We start from the raw sequence: 13,035 nt of genomic DNA, 5'->3' as shown, positions 1-13,035 counted from the left end.
TGAAGTCACTGCACAAAATCAACAATTGGCATGCTTTTAGGAACTAGCCCATATTGCATAGAATCACAGAGTTGGAAGGGACCCTGAGGGTCATCTAGTCCAACCCCCTGCAATGCAGGTACGGGGATCAAACCTGCAACCTTGGTGTTATCAGCAGCATGCTCTAACTAGCTGAGCTATGCTGTTGTGTTGCACACATCATGCCAGAGCAGTCTGTAGTATGGCCCTAGGTAAAAACATGGCTTTGTATCCTCTCACACACTTTTGCCAAACTCATCTCAATCAGGTGTATACACCTTAGAAACCAAATTGCTTTGACTGGAGAAATGGCAACCAAGTCTGGACATTGACCTTCTAGAAACTGAGAAATGTAATATTGCTCATGATCCAGTTGGGCCAAACTTAAAAGCATGCTACTGGAGATTTGTATGGCCACCTGAAACAAAAGTTAGTTTATTCTAAGACACAAGCCAAGGAAAGTTGTGGGCAAAACAGTAGGGGCCATGCAAAATCTCATTGCAGTAATTCTGCTTGGTGAACGTTGTGCCAGTGCTTTTATTGGAGGATGCTATTTTTCTGAAGATTCTTAAGCTTATCACTGTTTGGAAAACAAGAAACAATAATATAAAACTATTTTATTGATAAGTGTTCACCAGTATTTACAATAAAGTAAATAATATACAGTCTGCACCTTCCACTTACTAAAAAGTTTTTACCTGGTCCCTTTAGAACCAAGTAGCCACAAATACTAAAGACTTGAAAGAACTAAACTGGGGGAAATATGCATGCACAACAGTTGTATAGAACTACAAAAACACTTGTGAATTTGATCAACCTATTAGGGTTCACTATTAACTATCAAGTTTTATAAAACACTTTGCCTAAAATGAAGAAAGCAGTACCAAATGCTCTCGTGTAATAAAACAAAGCAAATAGCACAAACTCTTTTTTTCTTTCTGTTTATGCAAAACACAGTACTTCAAAAATAATCAAACTTGTTTCATTAAAACGTAGCTTTCAACATTTCTGGTAAGTTATAATCATACATATATAAAAAAAGGGGGGGAGGGGGATAACCCAAACAATTATTGCGCTTCATCCTCTGGGCATGAGTGCCAGGTTAGTCGTTCTTCATAAAAAGCAATTACAATCTGAGGGCATTTAACATTTGCTTCTTTGGCGAGCACCAGGTCTGCTTCATCAGAATCTTTCCTGTTTTAAGAAAAGAACACGCATTCAGGATTTCGTGAGCCTGCAGTCTGAAGTACCGCTACTCGACCTTTTCAGTAGTAGTTATGCACACAACCCAATCCTAGACATATTTATGCAAAAGTTTGTCTGGTTTAATGCAGCAGACCTTTATTCCCAGGCAAGCATGTACATGATTATCACAGACCAGGGGTCTATGCGGCCCAATCGCCTTCTCAATCTGGCCCATGGACGGTCCAGGAATCAGTGTGTTTTTACATGAGTAGAATGTGTCCTGTTATTTAAAATGCACCTCTGGGTTATTTGTGGGGCATAGGCATTCATTCACCCCCCCCCAAATATAGTCCGGCCCACCACATGGTCTTAGGGACAGTGGACCGGCCCACAGCTGAAAAAGGCTGCTGACTCGTTATAGACTTATCATTAAAAGGGTCAAAGGAATTCAGAATTCCTGCTCTAATTATTCAAAGTTTGCTTAACTGAGAATCTTGGGCAGTAGCAGCTCTTCAAAGGGGGGGGGGGATACTAGGTATCTCTTCCCATTTGTAACAAAACCTAAGTTGCTGTTCACTGGGTATTTTATACCACCAGTAAAGCAGTCAATTGGAACTGAGAGGTAAAGTAGTCAATAGTAACTGTTGGGGGAGATTTCTGAACGTAGCTGCTAATGCTGCAGGAGTAAGTAGGCCTTTGTTTCAAGAACACATGAATAAAACTGAGCTGCAAGTGTGTAGCTATGGTCTTTGGAGTAGAAATTCAGTCTTAATCTGTAACAATTTAAATAATCATACATAAAAGTACAGTAAAAACTAAATACCAGCAATAGTGGTTTAAGTTTGATAGAGGTGGTAACAAAATAGGCTAGGGCTCTCTTCAGTTTAAAGCCTAGTACTAGTTAGTTTGGTACTAAACAGCAACAAGAGTGCCCTTAAGTTTTCTAAACTCCTTAAGTAGTAAAGGACCAAAATTACCAATGCTCAGAGGGAGGACCAACCCAACCACCGATAGTCTTTGCATCCTATCAGTCAGTTTATAACAGGAAAATTATATTCTTTATCAAGGTCAGTCTAAGACACACTTTGCACTGCTCCTGAAATTTCCATTCTACCACTTACCATTTCATAAGAAACATAAGTTCCCCACTACTGTCTGTGGCTCCAATTATTCGCTCAGGATCAAGACCTCTTGCAAATCCCCTGGGTTTATCAACCTGTTTGATTAAATATGGAGTAACATTAAAATACGTTCCAACTATTGTAGAAAAGCTGCCATAGAACACACAAATCCCCTCAAAGGTCTTCCAGAATGTCAGCAAATTTTTTTTTTAAAAAAAATTACACAAGCTTTCAGTTCTTTTACCCATCAATTGTTTCATTTCACTTTCCATGAACATACTGATAACTTCACAGTACTAAAGAATTAATTTTCTGCAGATCAGAAGACATTTTTAGAAACTTTTCAGACTGATTGTTAAAGAGGTTACCAAGATGTAACCTAGTACAAGCAGCTTGCAAAACTGGGCTATAACAGCTCTTAGGAGATACTTTTTAGCAGAAATCCAAACACCAAACTAACTTACAGACTCTCTTTTTTTCTTTGATTTGCTGTCATCAGACTCACTATCGGAAAGAGATTTTCTTTTGGCGCCCTCTGTTTTTTCTTTACCAGCTTTCTGGGAACTCAGAAAAGCTTCTATTAACTCTGGACAATCCAAGTTTTCTTCAGGTTCCCATGTGTTATCGGCACTGAAACAAAATTCATGAAAAAAAGAATGGAAGTAATTAGAAATCTGGATCAGATGGCCAAACTCTATAACGTCAAACCACCCACCCTAGCAAAATGCTAAATTGTGCTCAGTTATTAAAGACACCAAAGTCATAGTTCTCTGCAATTTACCGTATTTTTCGCTCTATAACACGCACCCGACCATAACACGCATGTAGTTTTTAGAGGAGGAAAATCCGTAGGCATGCCACCCGTAGGCATTCCCTCCATAACACGCACAGACATTTCCCCTTACTTTTTAGGAGGAAAAAAGTGAGTGTTATGGTGCAAAAAATACAGTAATTTTATGTGGGCCAACTTGGGTCACAACAGATTCTGTAAAAATATTTCAAACCTACTTGTGTACAATAATTTAGACTTAAGATTATGGGGAAATGGTCATGGGTTACCCAGTGTAGACAGTAAGGTTTGTTAAATAAGCTGAATTATTATTTCAGAGTCCACAAATAGTAACATAAGGAACGCTATATAAGTCAATTGAGCCCTATAATAATGCTCAGTTTGCAAACATGCAGAATTGCACACAAGGACAAAGAATTTTTTGGATGTTTCTAGACTTAGGCTGAGTTTCTAGTCTTTCACAAGTGCCAGAGAAAAATGAATCAATATTCTTCTGTTCCTGGTAAACTGGATTTTTCTTTTTAAAAACCTTGGAATGCTTACTTTGGTCTATGCAGCTATATTGCTATTTATAGTAAAGAAGTAGCATGTTTAGCTCAATAACAAAGCAAGGTTCTAGAAAAACATATGCTTGTTAATTATGCATAACTGGGAGAGACTATGTTACACTTTATAAAACCTTGCAAACTAGATGGGGTGAGAGGAGAGGTCCTGCACTCCACAAGGACCAGTACACTAAGAAACATTTTCAGCAAGATGTATAGAATTGACTGAGAAGAAAAATGCAGATTATTTTTGTAGTTAAGATTGGTAACCTTTTCTAAAGTGACTAATGTGTGTTAACAAAGATGGCAGCATGGTTCTTGACCATATTAATTCAGTTTTAATTTCTAGTTCAATCAGCAGCTTTTGGATTACAGTGGTACCTCTGGTTAAGAATTTAATTCGTTCTGGAGGTCCGCTGTTAACCTGAGGTACCACTTTAGCTAATAGGGCCTCCCACTGCCGCCGTGCAATTTCTGTTCTCATCCTGAAGCAAAGTTCTTAACCCGAGGTACTATTTCTGGGTTAGTGGAGTCTGTAACCAGAGGTACCACTGTAGTTACAGTCGGGTGTCAAATGACACATACTGCCAATAGTGTAAGGAGGTATTGCCATCAGTAGCATGGGCTGAAGAGGCGTCCACACAGCCAGAGCTGTTTTTATTTTTTACTGCAGCCCACCACATTATTAATTTAAATCATTTCTAAACAGGTCAGTCAGAGTTTTACGGGAAGTGATTCTTTTTGGCTATGTGAGTCTTTCAAAATGTTTTCAGCTCTACACATGGAACTGTGGCCTACACCCCCAACCAAGCAAGCACTGAAAATAGTAGTTCTGGATGAAGCTCCTTACTCAGTAAATCCTTTCCATTTCAAGAAGTACTCAACCTTGCCATTAACTACACGCCTGTCCAGGACTTTCTCCACAACGAATTCTTCAGGTTCTGTTTCTTCAACTTTTTTGCCTTTGCCATTCTGCTTTTTCCCCATTTTATGCTACAAAACAAAATCATTTGAAAAGATGTATTTTAACAGTTATACTGCTATTCGATTCTAGGTCTACAGGACTTAGATTCTCATGGAAAATTTCGTACTTTGCTCAGTGAGAGAACAAATTATTGTAAAAAGAACCCTTCTGGGTCAATGAAGTTAATTCCAAATCTCTTTTACAATGAATTCTAGATCCTTTTGTTTGAAATAATTGTTTGCTATTTTGTTCCAAATAGCTTATTGCCATTTGCTTTGTACGGATGGGTATTAAAATACATTGCATAAAAAGTAAGCTTTAAAAATGAATTTTGGGAAGGCACACAGAAGATAGAAGGATGAGCTTCTTTTAGCTTTTTAAATTAGGTACTTGCATACATGTTAGACTAATAGTCTTCAACTTTTTCAGATCTGGGGCCTACCTTCAACTGAAACATTCATTTGGGAACCCATTTCTTATATTTTACTACAAATGGCAAAATTTCCACTTTATATTGTGGTAGTGCTGCTGCTGCAAGCCACTTTTGATCAGTTAGCAACCCAGTAGTGGGTCCTGAGCCATTAGTTGAAGACCAATGAGTTATATATGCCTTGTTAATAGCAATTCAACAACAGTTAATAGCAGCTTGAGCATTTTTCAGATGCTAAATCTGAAACATTTATTTAACAATTACACCCATGCATGATTTTGACTTTCATTATGGACAGCAGAACATACATGTGCAAAAACATACTTGTGCAAAAATTTCAGAGTTGCTCTTAATAAAGCTAGGTTGAAACTTTGTGTTTACTGTTCACTAATACAAATGCCTATTGCATTGCTGGAACTTTATAAATCAAGCACAGCACACTTTAAATAAGACTCAAAAGCACTTTAATTTAAGCTCCACTTAACAGCCAAACATTCAGATAACAAAGTACTACATCCACATCATCCTCAAAGCATTCCAACTTCAGTAATGCACAATTTAGTGTAACAGGATTATTATTTTCCCAAATTTTCCCTATGCATTGGCTTGAAACCAGTATATTAGTGTCATGCTAAAAGTGTTGCAGTTCAAGAGTCAAGTGCAGAATAGCAGACAGAGTTTTGGAAGCACTCCTTAGGCAGTGTTCGAAACTCCCATTGTTCAGGCGCATTTTGTGACAGGTAATTTCATTAGTGCAAGCAGTTTCTGAGCTCTGGGCACAGTACTGCACCTAAGACTTCACATTAAAACTACAAAGTAGAAGGAAAGAAGGACATTTTTCTGCCTTTCCACTTCCAACTACTCTCTGAAGATTGGAGAAGAGACCCTCTTAAGAATATTAGGGGGTGGGCAGGGGAAGGACTAGATCAGGGGTGTCCAACTGGTCGACCGTGATCGATAGATCGATCCCTGGATGATCGTTGTCGATCGATTGTGGGATCCCTATTGCTCGTGTTGTTTAGAATTATGTCTCCGCCCCCTCCCCCATGATCTTTCCCTGCCTTGCGTTTAGTGTGTTCCTTTGTTTGACCTGCCCCCCTAAAATGGGTAGATCACTGCTAGCCCCCCTCCCGGGAGTAGATCACAGTCTCTTGGGAGTTGGACGTCCCTGGTCTAGACCATTTGAAAAATGAACATTATTTTAGCTGCAGTTCATTCATTTTCGGCTTTGTATTCTTGTTATAAAACGTGCACCGATATATTCTGTTGTTGTGCCAATAACTTAGGTTTAAGGTGCCCTTTAGCTCCTAGCTCTCATATCTCCTTGGGCATTCAAAATAGCAAACATGAGGAAATCATGTTGTATATTGATCACCAAACATTCCTTTGGAGAAAACTAGATTGAAGGAAGAAATGGCCATGATTCAGAAATCCCATGTTATGTCAGCTCCATAATAATATACTTGCTTTTCTTGAGTGCCAGATGGCAAATGTCTTTTGATACTCAGTTAAGTGTCAAAAACAGCTTGACAGAGGTATGATATAGGAAATCACCTATTCAAAATGGGTATGGCAGAAATGAAAAAAATACATATGTACAAGAACATTGCACATAATATGCCCAAACAGGCAATGTTAATGTCTTTTGCCCTCCAAGTGCTACCAAGATTATCAAGGGAATGCGAATATGTGGAGACAGTTTCCATCAGTTAAGACTGCCAGTGTGTGGAGATTGTTTCCTCTCTAACTATGGGAATTTCAGAGATAATACAAAACTAGCAACCTACTTGTGTAGTTATACTGTCATATCCCTGAAAACATTTGAAATAAAGCACAAAAGAAATCAACAGTTTACGAATATATGCATGCCATATTACTAATTAAGTCTCTGCATTGACAATCCCCACATCCAAGTATTTCCCACCCACCATTTGAAATTCAGCTTTATGTAGCTTTGTACAGCTGATCATTCATGTCCAATCTTGCACATGAGGAGAAGGCATACACCAGACCTACAGTATTTTAAGCTCTTGGCGGAGTGGAGGGATATGCAATTCATGTTATCCCTTCCTTAGAAACCATGCACTGATACAATGAGTTCTCAATTTTCAAATTGCACCCTCAGTTAAAAGCTCAGCTGTTGATCTAGATTTATTTTTTTAAAATATTCCCAGCATATTTTTAAGCAACTGATGCATAATTAAAATTTATGCATACTAATAATGGCATACCATTGTACAATGTAATAATATATTACATAAGACCTATACTGTAGATAGATATGTGAAAGCAAATGGAAAAAAGCTGAGCATTATTGAATGGGGACATTATCTGTCTCCTCCTTCTCCTTCCCCCCTCCCAAAGGAAAATTTTGGGGGAACACTGGAAAAAAATCTATCATCTACTCTTTGAAATTATTTAAATGCACCAATACTTTTAGAGATGCAATCCTATGTGTGAGCAGGAAGCACCATGATGAGCCAGAAAAAGCATACAAGACCCAGTGCTTACTGGGCAATAGTATGCATTGTTAGGAGTTAAGAACTCCTTTAGGAGCTGTAAACACTTGCAAATTTCTAGGTTCCCCAAAAGCATTGTTCTATGAAAATCCCAGAATTTTCTTTCTGTATGGAATACTGCTATTGGGAATGATGGGAGTATCATGCAGAGACACAGAAAGAAATTTCTGTTAATTTACAACCTTCACAGCCTGTTTGAAACTGTTGTTATTTTTTAAAAAAGCTTAAGTTCACAATTCAATTTTTTGGAGATCCAAATTTTTTGCAGCTCCTGAAGGAGTTTTAAACTCTGAAATGTGAAGAGCAGTAACAAAATAAATAGCGCCAGAACTTGTCTCTTCCATTTCCTGTCTCCTCACCTGGGAGTAAAACCAAATGGGTGTGTTTTCTGCGTAAACATCCCTTGGATTGATATGTAATTTAATAAATACACTAAATAGGACAACTGATAGATCAATGATGAATTTTATGTTCTTAAAACAGTAAAATAAGCTTAGGTTTGACAGCAAAGCCAGTATTGCGTCCCTATTTAACCCATCCCCACTGAATTCCATTTTTCCAAACAAAAAAATGAGTATTTTTCCTCCATAGCTTCAAATTTCTAGAAATGCTACATCTCTAAATTTACTTATTGAATCTTACAGACACAACTAATTTTTACTATTGAATTCCCATTGCCACTTGTCTTAAGAGATCACTTTTCTCTCTTAGGAACTATCTGATAATACTCCTAGTTCAGCACCTTCTAAATTGCATTCCAAGGGCCAATACTGCTCCATGAGAGGGGCTGAAGTGTACCTTGAAAAATGAAGCTACTATGTTGGCTGCATCCTCGTTCCATACTTGGTGGAATGTGGAGGGGCAAAAGCATCACTGATTCTCTCCTCTCTTTAGTAATATATGTGCAGCAAAACATTATCCCAGGGAAAAAAGAATGGTGCATCGGACTGCATGATCACAAGTTCCTAAGTGCTGGCTGGCCTGGCCTCAGTTATCTAGCCGTGCCTCATCTAAGTCTGTGGGACTTACCACAGAGTAGATCTGCACAGAACTGAGCTGTTGGTACCTCACCCTGCTCTGTATTTCTGCTTGAGGCCAGAAATTATCCCTAGTGCTGCTTACCCAGCTCCAAAAAGCGATGGGGACAAGATACCCAAAAGTGCTTTAGACACACAGTGCTACTTGGGGACACTGATTTCCCTTCCCTTCTGGCTGCAAATGTGGAAGGGAGGAAAGTAAGAATTAATTTGGGTGCTAGGAAGCCAAGGAACTCAGTGCACATTTGTTACCATGTAAATCATTCTAGCTTCTTTCTCCAGCTCCAGAGGTAAAAGGGACTAATTTATGCAGTTGGTGACACATGCTACATCTTGTAGGACCATAGCCATTCTAACGATCACCTTCAACTAGGAGCTAGAGAAGCACATGGATCTTCCCTCAAGTTGTGTTAAGCTTGCAAGAGTGAGGAAGGATGTCCATTATGTCAGTGCTTCTCAAACTATCTGATGTGGTGGATGGGCAACATTTCCCAATTCCATGTGCCAGGGACCAATATCTTACTTGGTCCCTGAAGCATCCCAACCTGGACTATGGTGGAGTTGCCTTGGACCAGCAGCTGATCAAGGACCACCACTTTGAACAGTACTGCTTTATGCTACAAAGTTAACTAAAGCATGGGAATTCCCAAAAATATTCCTACAGCTTAGAAACGCAGCTTCATCCTTGACTGAGTGAACACAGGTAACAAAGGGGCAGGCCACCATCCTGTACAGTCATACCTCTTGTTACGTTTTTTCAGGTTGTGTCCTGCGGCGACCCAGAAGCACTGGAAAGGGTTACTTCTGGATTTTGCCACTCACGCATGTGCAGACGTGCAAAATGACATCACGTGCATGTGCAGAAGTGGCGATTCGTGACCGGTGCGTGCACAGACGCGGGTTGCGTTCCTTTCAGGTTGCGAACAGGGCTCCAGAACGGATCCTGTTTGCAACCAGAAGTACCACTGTAGTTGCAAAAAACATGTGCCAAATTTTCAAAGTGTAGATCCAGGAAGCACGTACCGTATTTTTCGCTCTATAACACGCACCAGACCATAACACGCACGTAGTTTTTAGAGGAGGAAAACAAGAAAAAAAATATTCTAAACGAAATAGTGGGTATATGATTTTTGTGGTTCATGCTGTGGCCACAGACATGTGATCTGACAATGAGTTTGGAGTAGCCCAATGCAAAAATCCTGAGGATCCATGTGGATCCATGCTTTGTAACCATGGAGGAGGGAAGGAAGGGGAACCATGGATCCTCTGCTCACGACTGCAGCAGACCCCCCCCCCGCCACCCACAGGCATTCGCTCCATAACACGCACAGACATTTCCCCTTACTTTCTAGGAGGAAAAAAGTGAGTGTTATGGTGCAAAAAATATGGTATATATTTATCATTTTAAGTGTAAGAATGAAGGGTGACAGTTAATTCAGAAGGAAAAAATATAACTAAGCCTTATTGATGCATTAAAACTCTGGAAATTAGGGGGCACCAGGGACCTGCCTCTTCTGCCCTGTCCCCACTGCCCTCCACTCATTGGAGGACAAAGGTCTGCAGTACTTGTGCTCCTCATGTGCAGGGTTCTAAATCACATTACACCTTACACAAGGTGTGGAGGCTGTGCACCAGTGCAGGTAGCAGGGCCAGCAAATGTCTCACTCTCCCCTTTGCATGATTCCAACCATCAAAAGGCTTTAATGTTTGAACAGGTCTCTTGTGCCCCAGGCATCCAAGTGTTTAGAAAACAACCTCAATTAAACCAAGACTTCCAACTCTGACCTTATGTCAAGTGTTTTAGTATGTGCTGGAGTCATGATCAGTTATATTAAATGATCATATGCAAACAAACCATGGCTTACATACCTACCTACCTACCAGACAAGGCAAGCCCAAGAGGCTCAGTGGTTTAGACCACAGCACCACCCACATCCCTTAGGTATGTTGCTACCACAATATAATTGTTAATATAAACTGGAACTGGCACTAGATGCCACCACATGCCCTCTTAAATAGATTGCAATCTACCACCCACGCAATACCATTTCCTCAAGCGGAACGTACATTATTACCTCTCTAAAACAGAGGTGAGGAATTGATTCATGTATCAGGCTTCAATAACAAAACACATTGCTATAAAAATTTACCCCAGAGTGGTTTCCAGCAACCTTACTTGTTGATATCCAATGCAGCCATACTCAGAAGATGCACTGAAATCAACGGATTTATGTTACTTGAGCCAAATGAGTCCAAGTCATTTGGATATCACCCACTTTCAGTGTCTGGTGTTTTTTGGAAAATGATGCTGGGGAGGGGAGATGTGGATGTATCTTTTTACACAGAGATGCCAACTTAATAAATCTGAAGAAATATGGTGCTAAAATCCTTACATATTTTAGGTGGTCATGAACTTACCAATGTAGATTTATTGGTGGCCATTTTTATTGCAGACTTGCTGAGCTTTTACTAGAAAAATGCATGACAAAAGGAATGTTGCATTACTCAGAGAAAGGCATCTCAGTACAAGTATGGTCCTTCTTCTATCCAGGTGATGGGGAAAAACTATTTCAAGTACATTAATAGAGTATGAAGTTAAGCCTCCATTATGCTAGGTATTATTTGGAATAACATTTACCTACAATACATTATATTCCTTTTCACTAGTCAAATCTCACACATCCTGAGTTAGCACTAAAAAAAAGTTTGAAGGAAATTGTTATTTTGAAAATCTCTAAGACAACAAGTTATAATGAAATTAAATCTTCAACTGTAAGGTATATTACAGAATCCTGAATCCATTTGTATGTACTTACATCAGTGGTAGATGCAACCATTCAAGAAGATTCAGGATTAGTCTATTAATCAGCAGTACATCTACTATATAGGTGACCACTGCACCTTTTGACACATGACTTTACACATAAATTGTACAATAAAACATTTTGCCAATTCCAAAACATTAGACAAGTAAATACAAAATACTTTCTCAAATTCTGCAGTTCTGATTCATGGCGTTTCCTCTGCAGAGCTATAAAAGTAGCATCACAGCCTTGAGATTCAGCAAAGCTAGGGAGAGACCAACCCCCTCCCTCCTCCCCCCAGCTCTTTTGCACTCAGCAATCCTGAGCGCCTCCCACCACCACCTTGCAGGAGATAAGATATCATAGGACAATTTCAAGCCAGGCCAATCATGCTTCCATTTAGGAGAAAGGAAAGAAAAGAAACCCAGAACGCGAGAGCAACAAAGGCTTGTTGCAAAGAAATGAAAGCTAAAATAGGTCTTAATAGCACGAGGTGAGCGTGCAAGGAGGAAGAAAAGCAGACCCAAACGGGCCTCTCCCATCACCAAGAACATGAGAAGGCAAAGATGCAGGATCGGCTGCGGTGGAAAGCGCCATATCACCGCGTCGTTCAAGACGACTTCCTGCCGCCGTCGCCGCCTCTCCTCTCTCTTCGACGAGCTTGAAAAGACACCGCCACGCTTGGACCCCCATCTGCCACCCCCACCCAAGGCACTGAACCTTCATCTATATCTATACATCTAGAGAAGTCCACGCTTCTGATCTCTGCTTTGTTCGCGGCCTGTGCCGCCTCCTCCTCCCATCACCATTTGCTGATTCTTTTTCTTTTTTTGAGGGGGGAAAAAGCGGGAGCGGAGTGAGAAACAGCCCCCGGCTACAATCCCCATTAGGACACCAACTAGGCTGCAAGCGATTTTTAAACTTCAGAAGTGAAGGCCCGAGGCGGGGGTGCGTGGTCATCGTCCTCTTCCCCACCCCCACCTCAATCTATAAACAAATAGCCCCCAAAGCGGGTTCGGGGGCGGGAAAGGCCTAGCTGGTAGGAGCACTTGTGGGGTTTGGGGTTTTTTTAAGGCCCCACAAGGCGCGGAAAGAAACGGCGGCGGCCCAAACCTGAGGCGGGAGGAGCGGGGTGGGGAAGGGAAAGCGACCACGCCTGAGCCTCCCTCACAGAGTTACATAAAACATAATCCTAATAATAAGGGAAGGAAGAGAGGCGCCCTGGTCCCCCCCCCACCCATCGCCGTCCTGCTATTCCGAACGGCCGTTAGAAGAGGGAGGGGCGAGGAGATAGGAAAATGAGCGGGGGGGGGTGAAGAAAGCGAAAGATACGGACTTCCAATGGTGGGCACAGCGGCGCTCGGCTCCCGCGAAGTCTCCTGGCTCCCGGCGCGCACTGAGGCGGCGGCAACGGCAGCAGCTACATCTGAGGGGGCGGGGAGTGCGCGCGCGAGGCGGAAGGGCAGGGAGGGAAAGAGGGGGGGGGGCGGGGAGGGAGCCGCAGCCAAGGGCGGGAGCGCGGAGGGGGGCTGGGCAGGGTTTTTTTTTTCCCTCAGCGCCGCTGCGCGAGGAAGCAGAGGCTCCGCCCACTTTCGTTCCCGCCCTTCGCTGCTGCGCCGCCG

The 13,035-nt window shown here is 41.3% G+C and overlaps 1 protein-coding gene across 4 annotated transcripts; it reads right to left on the bottom strand.

The window, feature by feature from the left end:
• Positions 1-620: 620 nt before the first annotated feature.
• Positions 621-12,907, bottom strand: CBX3 (chromobox 3). 4 transcript variants are annotated; one of them, XM_079948103.1, is made up of 6 exons: positions 12,750-12,907; positions 11,028-11,078; positions 4,510-4,652; positions 2,789-2,954; positions 2,325-2,419; positions 621-1,212 (listed from the first exon to the last, which is right to left on the bottom strand). In XM_079948103.1, the coding sequence occupies exons 2-6, from the start codon at positions 11,049-11,051 to the stop codon at positions 1,086-1,088; spliced, it is 555 nt and encodes a 184-aa protein (XP_079804229.1). In that variant the 5' UTR covers positions 11,052-11,078; positions 12,750-12,907; the 3' UTR covers positions 621-1,085. The 4 variants fall into 4 exon arrangements, with proteins under 4 accessions (XP_079804229.1, XP_079804230.1, XP_079804231.1 ...); XM_079948104.1 differs by lacking the exon at positions 12,750-12,907 and adding an exon at positions 12,527-12,662; XM_079948105.1 differs by lacking the exon at positions 11,028-11,078.
• Between the last annotated feature and the right edge of the window lie 128 nt (positions 12,908-13,035).

Source organism: Podarcis cretensis (assembly GCF_951804945.1).
Source record: "Podarcis cretensis genome assembly, chromosome: 12".
NCBI lineage: Eukaryota > Metazoa > Chordata > Lepidosauria > Squamata > Lacertidae > Podarcis > Podarcis cretensis.
The sequence above is the reverse complement of the archived record's forward strand: the minus strand, read 5'-3'. Positions and strand labels throughout refer to the sequence as shown.